The sequence below is a fragment of the Geotrypetes seraphini genome, chromosome 5 (genome assembly GCF_902459505.1).
Source record: "Geotrypetes seraphini chromosome 5, aGeoSer1.1, whole genome shotgun sequence".
NCBI lineage: Eukaryota > Metazoa > Chordata > Amphibia > Gymnophiona > Dermophiidae > Geotrypetes > Geotrypetes seraphini.
This window is the reverse complement of record NC_047088.1, coordinates 266,909,254-266,930,667: the sequence shown is the minus strand read 5'-3', so window position 1 is coordinate 266,930,667 and position 21,414 is coordinate 266,909,254. Positions and strand designations below refer to the sequence as shown.

At 44.1% G+C, this 21,414-nt stretch overlaps 1 protein-coding gene across 5 annotated transcripts in view; it reads right to left on the bottom strand.

The window, feature by feature from the left end:
- LOC117360863 (rac GTPase-activating protein 1-like) overlaps nt 1–20,353 on the bottom strand; it is a 116,493-nt gene extending 96,140 nt beyond the window's left edge. For 2 of the 5 annotated variants that reach the window (XM_033945388.1, XM_033945389.1), the window contains exons 1-5: nt 20,180–20,353; nt 15,627–15,712; nt 15,270–15,472; nt 14,279–14,388; nt 10,416–10,491 (exon numbers count right to left, since the gene is read on the bottom strand). In XM_033945388.1, coding sequence (XP_033801279.1) covers nt 10,416–10,491; nt 14,279–14,388; nt 15,270–15,472; nt 15,627–15,711 — 474 coding nt within the window. In that variant the 5' untranslated portion in view covers nt 15,712; nt 20,180–20,353. Of the gene's footprint in view, nt 1–10,415; nt 10,492–14,278; nt 14,389–15,269; nt 15,473–15,626; nt 15,713–19,986; nt 20,123–20,179 lie in introns of those variants that run through there. The other 3 variants (XM_033945385.1, XM_033945387.1, XM_033945386.1) reach the window with 2 other exon arrangements.
- Nucleotides 20,354–21,414: the final 1,061 nt, after the last annotated feature.

Genomic DNA, 21,414 nt, shown 5'->3' with positions numbered 1-21,414 from the left:
AATACAAGCCCTGAGTTTCCTACAGGTCGATTATCGCAATGCTTTATATTTAGGCTGTTTGGAAAGATAACTACAGAAAGAGTTGAGTCACTGCAAAATAGGACGACTAGACAGACTAGTTCTGAATGCCAAAGTGTTTGATCATGTTACGTTGGCTGCCACTTCGAGCCCACATACATTTTAAATTGGGTGCATTGGCTCATAAAATTTTATTTAGGAATGCTCCTCAGTACATGTCCCTTTTAATTTGTAGAACATCTCGTTCTGCTGATTGTTTGGTATTGACTTTTCCGTCTATTTCAAGTGTTAAATATAAATCTATTCTTACATCTTCTTTTGTTTCCCTGGCTGTTGAATCATGGAATGCTTTACCCCTAAATATTAGATCCAAACCAATTATAGGTTGTCTTGTCGGAAATTGAAAACTTATTATTTAAAGAACATTCTATATCCCCCCCATAAAACTGTAGACTGTTCTGTAGCATCCCAGAAATGTCTTTTTTTGTTTGTTTTGTAAGGCTACATTGAGTAAGCCAAACTATTTCAGTAATTGTGGTATCAAAGTAATCTAAATGATATAAAAAAGGATGGAGTCGGTCCAGAGGAAGGTTACTAAAATGGTGCATGGTCTTCATCATAAGGCATATGAGGACAGACTTAAATATCTCAATCTGTATACTTTGGAGGAAAGGCGGGAAAGGGAAGATAAGATAGAGATGTTTAAATATCTACTTAATGTAAATGCGCATGAGTCAAGTCTTTCATTTGAAAGGAAACTCTGCAATGAGAGGGCATAGGATGATGTTAAGAGGTGAAAGGCTCCGGAGTAATCTGAGGAAATACTTTTTTACGGAGAGGGTGGTAGATGCATGGAACAGTCTCCCAGGAGTGGTGGTAGAGACAGAGACTGTGTCTGAATTCAAGAGGGCCTGGGATAGGCACATGGGATCTCAGCGAGAGAAAGAGATAATGGTTGCTGCGGATGGGCAGACTAGATGGGCCATTTGGCTTTTATCTGCCGTCATGTTTCTATGTTTCGACTATTCCATTATTCTCTTCTATTAGTAATCTAGGAGTCATCAACTATGGAGGGTTAAATTACTCAGGTTACGAAAGCTAAAACGATTAGATAGATGAATGTAATCTTTCTGTAGTTGATTTAAGAACAGCGATTCTGATGGTTCTTGTGGAATGTATGTAGTTGGGGATAGTAATTAGATTGGTATTCAGATTACAACTGATATGTTAACACTGCTGAATAAAGAATTTGACAGTACATGAAATCTGACCATTACTTAGAAGGGGTTTTGGCTCTCAATATTAAGGTAAACTGGTGAAAGTGTTGGGCCTAAAATGGGTATTATTTTTTGCAGATGTTTTACTTGAGCTTCTGTCTTCTGCAGATCCTCGGCCTCTCTCCTCCTACACTCCTTTCTGGGAACTCCATTATCTAGAAAGTCTCTTATTTATATCCTTCTCCACTGCTAACTCCAGACGTACTTTCATCTTGGCTGCACTCAGGCCCCCCTTGGGCCCAGCCTCCAGCCACAGAAGCTGTCCTCTTTCAGGAGCACAGGCATGAGTCACGTGACCATTTATTTCTTTCATCAAAACGGGACATCTATTAATTGTCAGCCCCGCCCTCAATCCTGCCCTAGCCCCACCCCCAATTTCTTCCATTCGGTTTTCATGTACACACAATATATTATTAATTCATAATGGTAAACATAAAATTTTTTTTAAAAAAAACCAAACCCAACAAACTCACAAAGCACATTATACGCAGAGAAAATGTTAATCATTTACGAGTTTTGGGCTTTTTTCAAAGATGTCAAGGCAGATGACTTTAGACTATGCAATGTCACCTCAGTACTATAGAAAAATAGACAAATATAGTGCAAAATATAGACAGCAGATATAAAATCTCAAAACAGACACATTTTGATCACTAAATTGAAAATAAAATCATTTTTCCTACCTTTGTTGTCTGGTGATTTCATGAGTCTCTGGTTGCACTTCCTTCCGACTGTGTGTTCAATATTTCTTTTTTTCTTTCACAATCCAGACCCATCCCCTTTGGATCCAGGTCTCTCTCTCTTTTCCCTCTGTTACCCTCCCCAGATCCAGTGTCAGTTCTCCTTTGTACCAGGTCTCCCTCTCTTTCCCTCCTCTGTTTTGATCTTGCTCTCTCTGCTCTTACTCAGGGATTCTCCCCCTCTGTCTGAACCTCCCATAGTCCTGCATCTGCCTCCTGTCTTTCCCCTTTGGTCCAGGCCTTTCTTTTCTAGTCTTTTTTCTGCTTACAACCCCCCCCTTTCTCTGCCTCTTTCTCTCCTTCCTTCCTCCATCCCTCCATTCTATGTCCCCCTCACTGCCTTCCAGCCTTTGTCCCACTCCCACCCCCTCCCCCAAAGCCAGCCAGCCTACCTCCCTCCTTGCCGTGCCAAAGCCAGCCTGCCTCCCTCCCTCCAAAGCCTACCTTAGATTCTTCTGCTCCTCCCACTCGGTCCGCCACTGCTGCTTCCTGCCTGCCGCCACTGCAACAACTGCAAGAAAGGAAGGTCCAGGCGCCAGCCCAGAAGCCTTCTCCACAATTTTGACGTCAGAAAGGAAGTTCTGGGCCAGCCAGGCAGCGATTGGCTGACCTGGAACTTCCTCTCCAACGTCAGAATTGACATCGGGGGAGAAGGCTTCTGGGCCAGCACCTGGACCTTCCATTCATGCGGTTGTTGCTGCGGCAGGGGGGGAACCAGGGAGAGAGCCCATTCTCCCATGATCGCCTGTCCCGTTGTCCCCACACACAGCTTGGGGACGCCATCTCTGAAAACAGGACATTTCGGCATCCCGAAGCTTTGCGTGGGAACAACGGGACAGGGGATCTGAAAACAGGACGTATGGTCACCTCAGGCATGAGTGGGCCTGGACCAAACCAGCAGCTGTACACCTGCAGGCTGGACTTTCTAGTACTGCATCTCCCTCCCCTCCTTCCCTTCCCGTTCTCTCATGGGATTACTTGCAGTTGCAACAGCATCTCACATGCTGTCTGTAGTTGACCCGGAAACCTTCCCTCTGCCACATTCCACCTCCTCTGATGCAGACTTCCAAGTCAGCTGCAGACAGTATGAGAGAGTCACTGTAGGTATCCCCTGGAGAGGAGAGGCTTGTGAAGGTAGATGGGGGTGGGTGAAGATTTGGACTCAGGGAGAGAAGATAAAGGGAGAAATGTTGGGCATGGGGCAGAGGGGTGGGAGAGAGAGAACTTTACTTTTGACTGACAGTGTGGTGCTGTGGAGCATAAGATTGTCTGCTCTGAGTCCAGCTTTGTTTCTCGGCAGCCCTGGCCACACTATATTCCTGGAATAGGCCTCAGAGTCAGTACATTTGGCTCCATCCTGCTCTATTCAAATCTAGGCTAAAAGGCCAACTTTTGGGGGACGCTTTTAACCTTTAATCCCCTATTCACTTGTTCAGTACCCCTGTTTGTTTTAATCATTCCCACAATAAATAACTCCTAATCCCTTGTTTGTCTTGAACAGATTGTAAACTCTGTGCATCAGGGATTCTCTCGTGTGTTTCATGTACAGTGCTGTGTACAGCCAACACTGCTATAGAAATATGTAGTAGTAAGAAGGAAACCGATTGGTATTAGTAACAGCACTGAGGTCTTCCCCCCCCCCCCCCCCCCAATATGTCTGGAAGACTATTAAAATTTACAAAGCTGGTTATAACACAAACTTAGCTGTTTGACCAGCGATTGGGATCAGATTAAATTTAGAGTATTACAAGGTTTTCTGATTGTGGAACCTGCCATGGCTAGAATTTTTTTTTTAAATAAATATTGTTATATTAAGAATTTGTGTTTTCATTGTAATATCTGAAATGAATGATTCATGAGGATAGTCGGGGAATACACAGTGACAAATCTAATACAGTAGAAATTTCCTTTAGCTTTTAATATGCTGGATGTAAAGCACCTCAAACCCCTACAGGGATCAAAGTGGGTTATAAATGCCATTTGGTTTATTTAAATTTAATCTCAAGAGATTCCCACAAGCAAGTTTCCCAAAACTCTGCAGGTCCAAAGGCAAAACTAATCATCCTGGGATAGAGGCGTCTGTCCAGTCCACACTGCATGCCAAAAGCAAAGAACAACAACAACAAAAAAAGGGCTAGAGATGTAAACCATGTGAAAAGGAGAGGAGGAAGTACAAGACTCAAAAGCTGCTGTAGGAAGTAACAAGGGAAAAATATGGAAATTCTCAAATACTTGTGACCTGTGTTCATGGAAGAAAAGCCTGGAGAAGGTCTGAAGATGATTGGCAACAGACACGTGGAAATAGGAGACACCATGCTGTTCACATAAGAATTGCTACTGCTGGGTCAGACCAGTGGTCCGCCGTGCGCAGCAGTCCACTCACGCGGCGGCCCTTAGGTCAAAAGACCAGTGCCCTGAGTCTAGCCTTACTTGCGTATGTTCTGGTTCAGCAGGGTCAGATCAGTGGTCCTTCGTGCCCAGCAATCCGCTCACATGGCGGCCCCCTAGGTCAAAGACCAGCCCTACCTGCGTACATTCTGGTTCAGCAGGAACTTGTCCAAATTTGTCATGAATCCCTGGAGGGTGTTTTCCCCTATAACAGCCTCCGGAAGAGCGTTCCAGTTTTCTACCACTCTCTGGGTGAAGAAGAACTTCCTTACATTTGTACAGAGCACAGCGTTTCTGAACTGGCAAAACTAAGTGGACAAAGCCATGAGACCCAGCGAGCAGGGCAGGATTAACCTAGGGCCCGAAATGGTCAGGGGGGCCCGATGAAGGAGGGCATCAACATTGTTTTTTCCAAACGGCGATTGGCCCCTCCAGCATCGATCAGCAAAGTGCCCCCCCAATTGGCAATGGAGCCTCCCCCAATTGATGGAAAGTAAGACGAACAAGCAACGCGGGTAAGAAAGGCAATGGGAATTATAATTGTGCAAGCAGTGCTGCTTGCCCAAAGCTTCCCTCTGACGCAGCTTCCTGTTTCCGCCTGGGTGCATGGTGGGGTAGGGCAGGGCAGGGGGCCCAGTGTACTTGTGTGCCTAGGGGCTCTCGACGAATTAATCCTGCCCTGCCAACGAGATTCATTTCTGTATACTGTGGGAGATTCTAGGAGATGCTTCATGGATCCTTTTATGGGAAAGGTTCTGCAGGATTGGTGATGGGCTAATAGGGTCCCCTCAAGAGGGAAGCAGAGGTGACAACTACAGGCTACAAAATCTCACTTCAGTGTGTTGGGGGAAGTAACAAAGATGCTGCTGATGGAAAGTGAAACGTTCTCCAGCCCAACAGGTTGCAAACTGAAGCGACAGATTGTGCCAAATGAGCCAATTGATCTCTTGGAGACAAGAGAATTGGATCAAAAGGCAAGCACCAATGTGGTGTATTTGGATTTCAGCTAAGCTTTCAATGCTGTTCCTCATAAAAGGCTCAGGAACAAATTGAGCAGCCTGAAGTTAGGACCCAAGGTGGTGAACTGAATTGAAACTGGTTGACAAACACAGAGTGGTGCGAAACAAAATTCACTTGGATAAAAGGGAGTGAGAAGTGGCTCATTACTGGTCCTGGGGTTGATTAAGAACATAAGAACATAAGAACTGCCGCTGCTGGGTCAGACCAGTGGTCCATCTTAGAGGTCTGCACGGGAACGGGGATCGCGGGAATCCCGTGGATCCCGCGGGGGTCCTGCGGGAATTCCCCCTAACCCACGGGATTCCCACGGGGACCCCCTTCTGGCCCACGGGACTCCCACGGGGACCCCCCTCTAGCCAACGGGACTCCCACGGGGATGGAAGGCTTTGGAAGCAGGGATCGTCCATATAATATAATGGACACGTCAGCCTTAGTAAAAGAGGGGGGTTTATAAGTTAATAACCTGAACAGAAAACAAAAAAAGGGTTCCACCAAAGAGATTCCACAAGGAAAACAGCAGCGCAAACACAAAAGAAACTGGAATTGATGATCCTGTCAGAAGTAATTGCTGCTTTTTATGGGGACAGGCGGGGATGGAGGTAATTCCTTGCAGGGATGGGTGGGGACGGAGAGGATCCTGGCGGGGATGGGTGGGATTTCTGTCCCCGTGCAACTCTCTAGTCCATCGTGCCCAGCAGTCTACTCCCAAGGTGGCCCTTTGGTCAAAGGCCAGTGCCCTAACTGAGACTAGGCTTACCTGCATACATTCTGGTTCAGCAGGAACTTGTCTAACTTTGTCTTAAATCCCTGGAAGGTGTTTTCCCCTATGACAGACTCTGGAAGCGCATTCCAGTTTTCTACCACTCTCTGGGTGAAGAAGAACTTCCTTAAGTTTGTATGGAATCTGTCCCCTTTCAATTTTAGAGAGTGCCCTCTCGTTCTCCCTACCTTGGAGAGGGTGAACAACCTGTCCTTATCTACTAAGTCTATCCCCTTCAGTACCTTGAATGTTTCGATCATATCCCCTCTCAATCTCCTCTGTTCGAGGGAGAAAAGGCCCAGTTTCTCTAATCTTTCGCTGTACAGCAACTCCTGCAGCCCATTAACCATCTTAGTCGCTCTTCTCCTAATCCTTTCGAGTAGTACTGCAGTTTAAAATTATATACTTTACAACTCAAAGTTTTACGAAATTTCTGTTCAGTCTGTGTTGACACACTGATCCTCAGTTCTACTTCGAGTTTTTCATTTGTTGTATAGAGAGAGACAGAGAAAGAAAGAAAACCTGAAGCTTCCCTGCTCATTACAAGCAACTCTTCATTTCTTTTGATTTAAGCTGGGTCTTTGTCTAACTTCCTCCTAAACAAAAGAAAAAGCCTACAGTGACCTAAATTAACTGGATCTGAAGCTGCAAAGTGAATAACTACAATCTGAATTAAAGTCCTCTATTTAGGTCTCAATTCTTGTTAAGATTCTGATTCTTTTATGTAATTAAATTCCTCCCCCCCCCCCCTACTCTGCTTTAAACCTCCAAAAAAAATTCATATAGGAATGTGAAGAACAACCATTCGATTTTTAAATTACTGAAAGCCTCCGATCTTGCAGGCGGGGTCTGAATTTACAGCTATGAAGATTTGTAGTTTCAGCCCTGTAGACTAAAGTCCTGCAGTACCAGTTGGTAAAATTGCTTTACTGCATCCAAGCCATTGACGGTTGCTGATCCAAGGAGCATCCAACAAGAACATGCCTTGACTGAATAAACTAAACCTTAAATTTATAGACTGGGTCATCTTCAAAAAAAATGAAGCTCAACTGTTAACAATCATAAGGTGAGCAAGTAATAAAAAAACTACAATCAGATAAACCTAAATATACAAGTAAACAAAAAGGTTTTTAGTGCTTTATGAAATAATTGAAGGGAGTTCAGGTCTCTTATCATAGATGGGATTGAATTCCAAACCTCCGTTAATTTAAACATGTAAGAATTCATCAGTTTTCCTTTAGATCTAATTCCCTTATAAGAAGGGAAAGAGTTTTAATCTTTGTATATTTTGCGAGAGACAAGATCTTTGAGCGTTCCAGATTAACGGAACCAAAGGAATGAAAATACCAAACAAGAGTTTAAAAACGATACAAGCACATTTAAATTGAATCCTGAAACAGACAGGCAGCCAGTGTAGTTTTTGCAGTAAAGGGGATATGTGGTCAAATTTCTGTTTCCCAAAAATCAGCTTGGCCGCGGTGTTTTGTATCAATTGCAATCTTTGAAAGTTGCCCTTAGTCAATCCTAGGTAAATAGCGTTGCAATAATCCAACCATGCTAGTGTAACAGACTGTACCAAAACTGTAAAGTGTTGATGATGAAAGAATGCCTTAACCCTCTTTAGCATACGCAAACTAAAAAACATTTGTTGACCAGAGAATTTATTTGATCTTTAAACGTAAGTGAAGAATCTAAGAGAATTCCCAAAACTTTAGAAGATTCAATTTGTAATTTAATTCCTGAGGTTAGTGTTATCATAGGAGGGAGGTAGTCAAGATTTGGCCATATCCACAGAAGTTTAGTTTTTGTTTCATTCAATTTCATTTGTACCGATAGTGCCCAATTCTGAAGCTTGGAAATACAATGATTTACATTGGCGATGAGGTTTGAAAGATTCGGGTCTACTTCAAGCAAAATGAAAATGTCAATGTCGTCAGCATAAGTAAAAAGAGTCTCCAGTGCTGACGGCTTAAAGTTCTTCATGTAGATGTTAAAAAGGATTGGCGACAAAGGGGATCACTGTGGGACCCCACAAGTAGATCTCCATGATGTTGACATTACGCCAGCCATATTTACTGTATAAGAGCGTAGTACTAAAAATTTATTAAACCAATCCAAAACTACCTGATCGAGATGTGTGGGACAGACAACCATAATCCATCAACCAAAGAGAAGATGAACAACCTCATCGCCATACCCAAGCAACTGCCAGACCATCCCTTTGAATGCATCAGTTATTAAGAAATCCTCAATGATCCATAATGTCAAACTCAAATCACATAAGGGGCCGAAATCTAAAAGACAGGCTAAGTCACAGGCCAAATTTTTATTAAGATGCTTAGGGGTCCTTTTAGTAAGGTGAGCTAGCCGTTTTAGTGCACGCTAAACGCTAACACGTCCATTATATTCTATGGATGAATTAGCATTTAGGGCACATTAAAACGGCTAGCGGGCCTTAAAAAAGTGGGGGCTAGTCTTAGTAGAAGTCTAGGGATACAACCTCTCCAACCCCACACCGGTTCTGTGGTATAAACAAAATAAATCAAAAAGACTTTTCCTTTCTCTGTTAGGTCCTAGTTCACGCTCGCTGTCTAACACCAGCTCTGGCTCTGACATATTGTATCACAAAATAGAAAATAAAATTATTTTTTATACCTTTTTGTTGTCTGGTCATTTTGCTTTTGGTCCCAGTTTCTCTTTCTGATTTTGTCTATCTTCTAATTCTCTTTCCAGCGTCTGCTGTCCATTTTATTCTCCTCTTCTCTCTTGCTCCAGTCTCTGTCTCCAACATATTGATTTTTCTCTTTCAACTTTTCTCCTTTTTGCTTTTCTTCCTCTGTCCACTCAAATCTTGCCCTTTTTCTCATCCTTCTCCTTTTAAAATTTTCATCTACCTATCAATTTTCCATCTTCTCTTATTCTGTAGCTCTCCCATTTCCCATCTCACTTCTTTCTCAGCCTCCTATTTCCTTCTATCTCTCCTCCTCTTTCCTCTTGGTCCAACATTTTGCTCCCTCTCTTTTCTATTGTTCTTCTTCCCTCTCCCCCTTCATGCTGAACAATAAGATGGAAGGGGAAAAAAAAAAAAAAAAAAAAAAAAAAGAGATGCTGCATCTCTCTCTTCCTTTCACCCCCAGGCCTAACATTTCTCCCTCCCTTCCATCGCCAGATCCAGCTTTTCTCCCTTTCTCTTCCCATCAGCCCCCCATCCCATCTCTCCCCCTATCTGCCTTCCTCCCTCCCCCCAGGTCCACCATTTCTCCCTTTCTCTTTCCAACAGTTCTCCCTTCAAGTATCTCTTTCCCTTTTCCCCAACACCACCCCAGGTCGAACTACTCTCCCTTTATCTCTCTCTCCTCACAGCCCAACATGGGTTCTCTCCCATACCAGTCCAATATTGCTGAAAAATCTGCAGGCATCGGCAGTGATTCAACAACGTTGTCCGCGGCTCCCCTTCCCGCTTTCCGTCTGCCATGATCTGACTCCAATGACGTGCAACTTCCTGTTTCTGCCCAGGTGGACCACGGCAGATGGAAAGCAAGAAGGGGAACCATGGACAACATTGTTGAATCGCTGCCAAGGCCGGCAGATTTTTCAGCTTGACAGCAACATTGGACTGGCACGGGAGAGAACCCATGCTAGGCTGTGAGGAGAGAGGGACTGGCACACACATAATTTAGGAAGTTGAGCTGAGAACTTTCCAGCACCCCCTCATATTCTGATTCCCCAAGTCCAAGAAACCTTCAGAAATTGCTTCTATCATAAGAACATAAGAATAGCCTTATTGGATCAGACCAATGGTCCATCTAGCTCAGTAGCCCATTCTCACTGTGGCCAATCCAGAAAGGAAATTAGTAAAAGGGCTAAAGGACATGAAATTAAGCTATAGGAAGGTAAAACTTAACACATCAGGAAATACTTTCCCTTCTCCAACACTCCCCACCCTCGAAAGTATGGCAGATGTTTGGAAAGCTCTTCTGTGGGTGGTGGGGATAAAAATATTGATGAAGTTCAAAACATGTGAAAAACACACATAGGATGGGATCAAAGTAACAGAAGGGTGTAATCTGCAGGAAGCGGCCAGGTTTCTGGACAGGATGGAGAGGCCACATTAGTGCTTACGTCTAGTCATTTACTATGATACTAAGTTATCCTCTTCCACACTTAAGTCTCCTACACTAGAAATATCCCCCTCCCCCTCAGTTCTCTCACCAGATCTTCAGTCTTGTCATAGCTGATGTCCGAGTGGGATATGAAGGAGGTACCAGACTCATCTATTACAGACAACCTGCAGACCAAGCAGAAGACAAGGAGATCTCAATGCAAAGGGGCAGAAAGATTGGGGGCTGCCTCACGACAGCTTTTTCACCTACTTAGAAATGGCAGAGCTGCCAGTTTACCCAGGGCAATAAAGTGTGTCCTGCATAGTTCTGAGCTGGCAGATGAAAATAGGTTTTGCGTGTACACTACCAAGAGTTGATGCCCTAAGGATACTTGCTATTCACGTCTTCCCCCTCCAAACCATCCTCTTCTCCAGCTAGCCCATGCTTGGTTCTGCTACCGCTATCTTGGGCACAAAGGAGGGGGGGGGGGCTATAGATCTGGATACAGCTCATTCTATAAGAGCATCCAAGAATCTTAGCATAAATCAGAATCTATGTGCCAACAAGATAGGTCCTCCGCCCCCAGGTATGCCATAAATGTACACCTAGGTGCATAAACGACAATATTCTGCAAGTTATACATGGAAGCCCCGTGAACGTCTCTGGCACTTTACAGGTCCTATCCCTGTGCCTAGGTTTTTAAGTCTGGCCTGGAAACCTTTGTGTCAGACGCATATAACGTAGCCAACGGCCTCTGCGTCTATCTGGGGGAAGCGAGTATAGCGCACTCTCTCTTTCCTAGATGCCGATGTATTTCCTTTCCATTTTCTTGCTAATTACAAGAAGTTATAACCTGCTCAAGTGCCATTATAATTGGAATTGTGTCCTATTATAGAATAATGCACACATGTGTACTAAAATTGTGGTGTTCTAGATATTTGCGCTTCCAGAGTTCATTATTACATGGTTCGTCTTCTTTATTAATATTTTTTTTTTCAGTCTGGTCATATTGCTCAAGGCTTTGACCTATTGCTGGCATGCCTAGACTTTATGTGGGGACTCTTCCAATTTGCTAACTCAATTTTTCTCCTATTCATTTTTTTCTTCATCTCAGATTTGGAAACCTTTGACATTTCTTCTGCCTGAGCTGTTTAACACATACATCGGTTTAATCAGACTCTTACGTTTATTACTATTTCTCTGTTTCTCTCTTCCTTTGGACAGAATTGGGTTCTCTTTCTTTCTGTAAGAAACTGAAGACTATTTGATAAGTTTCATTACTTTTTTTAGTCTAATTTTATACCCAACGTAAGCTTCCCCACTGTTCTTGTGGGTTCTGTAAATCGCCTTGAACCACTACTGGTATAAGAGCGATGCACACGTTTTCTATTAGATTATAAGTTATAGAATTGCCTTCACCTCTCTCAGGACACCCTATTCCCATGTCAAGCTCTTCCTCTGCACCAGCTGCCCTCCCCCCCCCCAGGAATTCTTATGCTAAGCTCTACCCATCTGCTTCCTCAGAACTCCCATCACCAATAGCTCCTCCTCTGCCTGCCCCCTCATGTACCTCCATGCTCTCCCCCCAGGTACCTTTGTCATCTTGAGATAGCTCCGTTTCTCCTTTCACTGAACCTTTTACCCCATGCACAGTTCCCCTTTTGCCTCTTCACTGCAGCCCAGTTTCCCCTGCGATCCCCACGCCTTGTGCTTTGCTCCCAGCATAGGTGTTGGAATGGGGGATGCCACAGGGGTCATGGCTTCCCCCCAAATTGGCAGTCAATGGTTGTTGCACGCCCTCCCATGCATTTCCTGATTTGTACTTTATATCTTCGAGGCAGCAGGACTGCCAAGGAACCCTTCATTCTTCTTCCAGGGGCGGGGTTACTTGTTGGCGCTGAATGGCAGCTGCCCCATAGATCTAAAGTACAACAGGAGGTGGAGTTGGGAACTGGTGATGGGCCGTGCCGCAGGATTCCGCTGGGGCTAGGGCAGAGCTCCTTGGTTCCTCCAAACCAAACAGCGTTCCGCTGCCTGTGGCTCCCAGGGATCCATACTTGATGCTCTAGGAAAAGTGGATTGTCAGACGGTGAGCTCAGAAAATTTTTTTTTTTTTTTACTAAAGGGAGGACTATTACTAATCCCTACTTCCAGTGATGAGGTATGTGAAAGAATTTATAGGACTTGGTTGGGATCCCCATGTGAACACTTTTCTTGCAGTGTGGTTTGAGTAGCCCAGAAATTTCATACTGTAGCTATATTGGTCCTGGAGAAATCTGGAATTCTTAGTTTCTGATCTTTTATTAAACAACCTCAGAATTATACAAACCTGATCGGATTTAAATCCTGCCTGAAAACCCTACAGCTGAATTGTCCACTCATGGCTCTTTTGGATGAAAACGCATATTCCACACCAAGATTTGGGGGATCAGTGGGGACACCCACTCCCTCATCGATCCTTTTATATATTATTTTCTTTTTTGGGGGAAAGTTATTGTACATTATTTCATCCCAAATGTTTTAAACCCAGTTTTGCACTTTTTAATGTTTATAATACGAGTAAAGACAACCTCCTGCCATGATCATGTTTCATTTTATCTGGATCAGGGAGAGGGTCTGGAAAAGAGAGAACTCTATGAAGATACTAAAAAAACTACCTGCTTAAGTATGATTTTTGCACTGTAAATCTATGTTAATCCACTCAGCCTCTAGAAATGACTCAGCACATTACCTATTTCAAAATGTCAGCAGTGGACTTCTCCCCATTTCCCAATGATGTCATACTAGCATCATCCATTTAAGCTCCTCATTTGGTGTAATGAGTTCAATGTATAAATCTTTGTTCTTTATAGTTCACCCTCGCTGTACCATATCCAAAATTTGCCATCAGATATCAGAACTTTTGATGGACAAGTCCATACCCTTAATGAACTTAAATCAAGGATCATTAAGACATAATTTAATAGGAAGAGATGTACGATCTATAGAGGTCAGATCATAAGGCCTGAAGTCACAAGTTATCACATATTTAGACCAGTATCTCCAGTTTGTTTGGGGATGAATTCAATCAATTCCTAATGGTAAATCTAAACTTGTGAATTTTCAGCAGGAAGAATAAATGGAGAATTTATAGCATGCATTTCCTGCAAAAATAGTTCTTCCTTTGATATAACATCCCATTTCAAGGCACCCGTGTGTTAATTCAATTCTGCGATCGGCTTCCAAAAGGGCGATAACAGCTCTTGTCTCGTCTCATTAAAAAGGTACGAACTCAGCAACATCGGTGACCCATTGGTTTTAAGAAAGGTTTGGATAATTTCCTGGAGGAAAAGTCCATAGTTTGTTATTGAGCAAGACATGGGGGAAAGCCTCTGCTTGCCCTGGATCGATAGCATGGAATATTGCTACTCCTTGGGTTGTGGCCAGGTACTAGTGACCTGGATTGGCCACCGTGAGAACGGGCTACTGGGCTTGACGGACCATTGGTTTGACCCTGTTCTTATAGTCTTAAATTTTCGGTATGGTACAGCAAGAGTGGTAATATGGCTTTCTTTATCTATACTATAAAGAACAAATATAGTTTAATTGAAGAGTTAAAATGGATCATGCTAGTTTGATATTGGGAAATTGATCAGCTGATATAACTAGGAGGGAAGAAGGAGGCCATTGTATATAGCAATTAAAGTTTAGGATCTTCATAAGACTGTTTTTATAGGAACCTCTCCCTAATAGAGATAAAATGAAACATGATCATGTCAGGAGGAGGTGGCCTTTTCTCATTCTGTCCAATACTGGGTTTTTAATATTTGGAATGAAGTAATGTACGAAGGCTATACAGAAAAAATGAGGAAGCAGCAATACTCTCTGTGCGGAGCTCACCATCTGAAGATACCAGAGGATAAAATGTAGGTTCTTATATTTAATTGATCTTTCCATCTAAATTAGAATAGGATCTCACCACTGTCTCCATACCTGCTTCTGCTATTCCTGTCACCAAAAACCGCCATCAGAGACTCATTTAGCAATTTACTGCCCAGACCATCGGACATCAGCAGATCACCAATGAGCTGTATCTGACGCTCCTAGACGGGACAGAAGATATGACAGTCACTAGTAAGGTCATATGTAAACTAAAGATCTTTTTCCAAGTGTCCCCGAGACCTCTCACGGCCACTGCCCGATTGTCCCGCCTGTTTGATCTACTCCTGTGATGTAGATTGCCCTTACACACTAGATAGGTGGTTTTCTGTGTATGTTCACTTGTCACAAGATAAAGAGAAAGAGAGATAGTATGATCACAAAGGATAGGATGTCAAAACAGCATGAGAGGTCATCAGAGCCACTTGGCAGAGTATGAAGTACCTCTCAGCTTAGGTCTCTTGCTTAGCAGAGATACCAACCCAATTAGGGTTTTCCTAATGAAAAGAAATCTTCATACTAACACATGGGATACTAATAAGTGCCCAGCAGAAAGTGGACCGCTATGAAGCCTGGTATCCCACACTCAGAGTATCAAACTCCAGCCTCCAAAGGCCATCACCAGGTCTACAGCATGCAAACTACCAGAAACATGAGTCCGTTAATGAAAATCAATCTCATGAGTAGTCATTGCACGAATCCTGTTAGGAGCCCTCAAGGATGGGCACAGGATCCCCCTGGGATTCTGGCCAGAGCACTAGCAAGGAGCAGAACACTCGCCACCTGCCTGCCACTTCAGGTATTGCAGCAGTTAAACATCCATCCTTGAAGTTTAAAGCAGACACAGCACAGGTGAGCATGACAGGGCCCTTCTAAAACGTATGCATGTAAACACACCCGAGATATTGGGCCTCGATGGTCTGCACAGATATGAATGTAGCTTTTCACAGACCAAATTTTCAGCTAGAGCTTATGTTTGGAAGTGTATTGAAAGCAAGTGCATGAGCTAGGCAACTTCCAATTAAAGCCTTGTCCTTCGCCTCACCATCTTCTCAAGCTGCGTCTCAGTCCTGTGCCGCTTGCGCATCTCCACTTCCACCTGATTGCGAGCGTGCTTCAGTTTCACCTGCAGCGCAGACCGGTCCATCTCACTCTTCAGCAGGGCTTCTCGGGCCTTCTGCAGTTCCTGTTCTGCCCATTGCCATCTTACACGGCAGGCTTCCAGGCTCCGGGCGAGGCCGAGAGATTCTGAGAACAGAAAAGTAAATCACACCCATACAATGGACAGAGGTTCACCCCCCATCCCCTTCTGAAGTCACAGCAGAGGGCGAGAAATCAGGGCCCTTCCTCTGCAGGAAGTGAGAAATGGGACAAGTGCCTTCTGGAAAACTCTGCGTCCTACCATATTCTTGTGAGGCATCCGAATCAATGAATTTCAGGAAACAATCCACAAAAGTTAGGAGTTTCTTCGTGGGGGGACCCGCCATCCTACAAGGGAAGGAAACAAGCTTTTTAGAAACAGTGGAATGGTGAGGCAGTGGGTGACACTGGGAAAGAAAAAGTCCATGCAAATGTCGTCCATACCCTAACAGAAAAGGAGAGGCAGGAGGATGTGGTGGTAGTGGTAGAGTTAACACCACCCTCCCACCAAGCACTATTAAGAAAATTAATTCAACCAAACTAGGGCCTATTGTCTATTATTGAGAGTGGCATGGGGGAAGCCACTGCTTGCCCTGGATCGGTAGCATGGAATGTTGCTACTCTTTGGGATTCTAGAATCTTGTTACTCTCTGGGATTCCGGAATCTTGCTATTCTTTGAGATGCTGAATGTTGCTACTCGTTGGGTTTTGGCCAGGTACTAGGGACCTGGATTGGCCACCAAATGAACAGGACCATTGGTCTGACTCAGGAAGGCCATTCTTACGTTCTTATAACTTTCAAGTATGCTTAAATCATGGAATAGCATCTTCTCTACCACCAGTACCTGCAGAACAAGGCTTTATTTCTCCTTTGGCCCCAGCATCCAAGAATGAGCTTCAGTCTACGATGGCAAGCAACACCAGGGATAGGAGGAGCAATTTAAGTCACGCATATAACTGACTATCTCCAAAGTGGCCTACAGGATAACTGAGCACTTGGAGGATTGTTTTATGAAGTTTTTTCCATACATGTACATATGTACAGAGCCGTCTCACATACAAGCACACACCAACAAGAAAGCATGCAATACTACATGACCTGAGCATGACTACATAACATGACCTGAGTTTTCAGGGGCATATTTCACAAGTGTACAGAGATCCTAAAATGTACCTGATTTTGGCTGCTTGTGAGCATCTATCAAAGAAGGGAAGAAGTGTCTTCAGCGGCAGGCTGGCTAACCTACTGAAGAGGGCTTTAAACTAGAAGTGATGGGGAAGGGTGATGAAAGCCCCGGGGTGAGTATAAGCCCTCGAGTAAGTAAATCACTGAATACCTTTACATGGATGGGAATAGAGGGTATGGGAAACAAGATTCTGGATCTAGAAGCTGTGATGGAAGAAGATGAATTGGATATAGTTACGATCACAGAGACATGGTTCATGGAGAACCATGACTGGGATGTAGTTATACCGGGCTAGGAAGAAAAGGAGGAGGAGTAGCGTTATATGTTAAAGAACATATTAAAGCCACACAACTGCAGGATCTGCAGAATAAGGAAGGGGCACTGTGGATCAATTTGGAAAGAGGGAATTGTAAATATATTTAACATTGGTGTGATATACAGGCCTCCTTCACAGACGGAAGAAGTAAACAGAGATTTAACAGTAGACATTCAGAATATATCTAAAAAAGGGGAAGTCTTGCTAACAGGTGATTTTAACATGCTGGATGTTGATTGGGGTATTCCTATTGCAGGGTCTTCTAGAAGTAGAGAGATCCTGAATTCTCTACAAGGAGAACTGTTCCACACGGGATGGGGTCATACTGGACTTAGTGCTTACAAAAGGGGAAAGTGTTTCTGATGTTACAGTGGGTGATCATCTGGCATCCAGTGATCACTGCATGGTACGGTTTAATATTAAGATGAGTATAGAGAGTGTTCATTCTAGACTTTTAAAAAAACTAACTTTGTTCAGATAGGGGTTTACGTCAAGGAATTGTTGACCAAGTGGAAATGTCTGGAAGGAGTGGAAATGCGGTGGGCAAAACTGAAAGGAGCGATTGTAAGGGAGTCAAACCTTTTTGGTGAGGCATGTAAGTAAAAGTAAGAGGAAAAGAAGGCCAACCCAAGTACCTTGCAAGATTCCAAGTAGTAAAACAGGTTTTATGCTGCTTATCCTAGGAAAAAGCAATAGATTTCCCCCAGCCATCTCAATAATGGCCTATGGACTTCTCTTTTAGAAAATTATCCAAACCTTTTTTAAACCCTGCTAAGCTAACTGATTTTACCACATTCTCTGGCAATGAATTCCACAGTTTAATTACACGTTATGTGCAGAAATATTTTCTCCGATTTGTTTTAAATCTACTACTTAGTAGCTTCATTGCATGCTATTACTTCCGGAAAGAGTGAACAAGTGATTCACATTTACCTTTTCAGTATTTTATAGATCTCTATCATATCTCCCCTGAGCCGGCTTTAGCCACTTTAGCCTTTCCTCATAGGGAAGGCATCCCATCCCTTTTATCATGCTTGTCTCCCTTCTCAGTACCCATTCTAATTTTCCTATATCTTTTTTGAGATTTGGCAACCAGAATTGCATATACAAAAATCTCATACATGAATACAGGATGTCAGGTGCAGTACTCGGAGAGACCCCCCCAGGAAAGAGACTTGTGAGTACTGGTTGACAAGTTGATGAAGCCGTCCGCTCAATGCGCGGTGGCAGTGAAAAGGGTGAACAGGATGCTAGGAATGATTAAGAAGGGGATCACGAACAGATCGGAGAAGGTTATCATGCCGCTGTACCGGGCCATGGTACGACCCCACTTGGAATACTGCGTCCAGCACTGGTCACCGTACTTGAAGAAGGACATAGTCCTACTCGAAAGGGTCCAGAGAAGAGTGACTAAAATGGTTAAGGGGCTGGAGGAGTTGTCGTACAGTGAGAGGTTAGAGAAACTGGGCCTCTACTCCTTTGAAAAGAGGAGACTGAGGGGACATGATCGAAACATTCAAGATAATGAAGGGAATAGGCTTAGTAGATAAAGAAAGGTTGTTCACCCTCTCCGAGGTAGAGAGAACAAGAGGGCACTCTCCAAAGTTAAAAGGGAATAGATTCTGTACAAATGTATGCAAGTTTTTCACCCAGAGAGTGGTGGAAACCTGGAACGTTCTTCCGGAAGCTGTTATAGGGGGAATCATCCTCCAGGGATTCAAGACAAAATTAGACAAGTTCTTGCTAAACCAGAATGTAAGCAGTAAGGCTTGACTCAGTTAGGGCGCTGGTCTTTGACCTAGGGGCTGCTGCGTGAGCGGACTGCTGGACACGATGGACCACTGGTCTGACCAGCAGCGGCAGTTCTTAGGTTCTTTTATAGTATTTAAGGTGTGGCTGTGGACAATCCACAATAGCAGCCTCTGAAATAGAATTAGGGAGTTTTTAGGAAGCTCAACCCTAAGCTAAGTTTTCTATGCCTCCGATTTCCATCTGCTTATTTGTTTAATAGCTGGGCTAATTTAACGACCTGCCCCCTTCCCATTTGATCGGTCAGTTGTTAACCTGCGATTTGTGCACTCAAGGACAACATTATTGCGCAAGAGTCTGCCTTGACTTCTTAGACGGAGCTACCAGTCCACAGACTCTGAAGGCAGAGAAAAAGGCTAAAGCAAATGTGAATTACAAATCACTGCCATACGTCCAATAGTATTCCATGAGTAATAGGAAGCCCAATACATTACATTAGTGATTTCTATTCCGCCTGTGCCTTGCGCTTCTAGGCGGATCACAATTTAGAAGATATCTGGGCATTTCCAGTAGAATTGCATAACAGGAAGTGAGTATATTACAGGTTACGGTAGAGAATAATAACACATTCAAGTTACAGAAGATGGTTCCATAACATTGAAGGAAGAAGTTTTCTAGTTACAGGTTTCTTAATATATGACATACCCTAGGTCTAGCAGCACACCTCAGTCTTGTTCTGCTGCAGCCCTCGTTACATTAGTGAGGGTTTAGCTTAAGGTTGCCAACTGGTTCTAGATTCACAGGACAAAGTTGATGCAATCCTGGGTTTACCCCAGAGCCTGCTTTGGTTTGTAGTTCCAATTTCCCCATTGCATTCTCTAAGCAAAGCAACATTACAGGTCCCTGCACACAGTGGGGTAAATCCAGGACTACAGCAACTCTGTCCTGTGAATCTGGATCCAGTTGGCAGCTTCCTCCTACAAGCCTGAGCTCCCAGATAGGGAAGAGCAGATTGCTTTGTCTGGGATCCAGCACCTAAACCGTTTCTCCTGTAGGCTCTCTTCACCTGACAGCGAGGGCTCGATCCAGAGCTACTGGGGGTGGGATGACGTGGGGACCTTAGCTACCCAGCCATGTGCTGTCTTTATAAAGATGGTTCATAAATCCCTCAAAATAAATAAATAAGAAAGAGCAATTTCACACTCCGACTTGCGTGGCTGATTTTCACTCACAGTTCATTTAAGCAAAACCATGCTTTAGCATTTTAGTAAGCACAAAGCTAAGAAAGCTGGAGTACTGGCAGCAGCCCAGCTACAAAGAGCATTTCTCCAGGTGCTTTACCAGACACAGTAATAGTTCAAAACACTTACAGATTAGAACAAAATGTATAGCTCAGCTATGCAGGGTTCTTGAAGTCACTCTTGCTCCTACACAATCATTCTCATTTACCACTTGAACCCTTCTCAATGCGGTTTGCCCCAGAACTTTGACCTTGAAGGGTATTTCTTCATTGTTAATCACACTGAGTGTCCCCATCTGACCAAATTCTACCTGTGCTCCTACCTGTCCCCTGCAGCCAGCAGTTGCTCTCAGCCTTCCTCAGCAACCTGTGAGGCCACTGATTAAAGGACCACACCCTCCATCAAGCCCTTCTCCTCATTCATATTCAGGCCCTGTTGTGGCTTTCTAGGATCTGCAGTTCAGAAGTTCTGGCCTGGACTCTGCAGCCTCTTGATATCCTCAGGTTTTCCAAGTGAGAGGCTCCAAAGAGCAGCCCAGGTGGCTGAGCTTGCACCCCGGTGCATTGTGGGAGTTGTAGTCCCAGCCTCCTCCACTGCCTGTGTGCCACATGCACCAGAAAGTTTCAAGATGGGAAAGTCAGAGATTCAAGGCTGCTCTGAGATGCACTCCACCCACTGTCCCCCTAACTTTTCCTGCTCATTCTTTCTTTGGGATGTCTCCTTAGTCATCATCTCATTCATGGCTCATGGATTTGATACACCGTCTTTCTGTGGTACAACCAAAAGCAGTTTCCACATTACACACAGGCACTTTCTTGGTCCCTTCTGGGCTCACATCTGTGCTTGGGTCTCTTAGCTTTCAGTTAATTGGAAGAAATAATTATTGTAGATACTTCTGAGGGGGGGCGATTGTAAGTGTCAGAGTGCCAACCCATAAGGGAACCTGATTCATGTCAGAGTGCTGGAAGCTGAATTAGCACCTGCAGACAAACAGGCTGAGTCATAGCATAGAGGGACTGGGGAATTCAGGAGACTGTGTTTGAGACTTCCATAATTTACCTTGATAAATAATGTGGAATTAAACAGAGACTCGCAGCCGGTAATGGCCTCTTACTAGTGATGTAGTGGGTCAGTATACGTAAATTTATCTCTTGTATATTCACTGTGGATGACCTGAATTACAAACAAGGTAAGGGTGTCGCATATTCCAGGACAGGCTTGACATTGATAGTCCCAGGCTTTTGGACGCTGTTCTGTGTACCGAGACCAGGGCCGGCTCAGGTGAGGATCTGGCCCAGGGTGCTGAAATCCCTGGCCCAAAGCTTTCTCCCCCTTCTCTCTCCAGCCCCTAGACTGGCATTGTTCCCCCTCCTCCTTCCCTCCCAGACCTCTACACTTACTTTGCTTGCTGGTAGCAAAACAGGCTGTTTTGGGCCAGCCCTGGGTCTTCCCTCTGCCATGTCCCACCAATAGAAAATTGCAGGCAAGAGAAAGCAGAGGGAAGACCCAGGGTTCGCCCAAAACAACCTGGTTTGCTACCAGCAAGCAAAGTAAGTT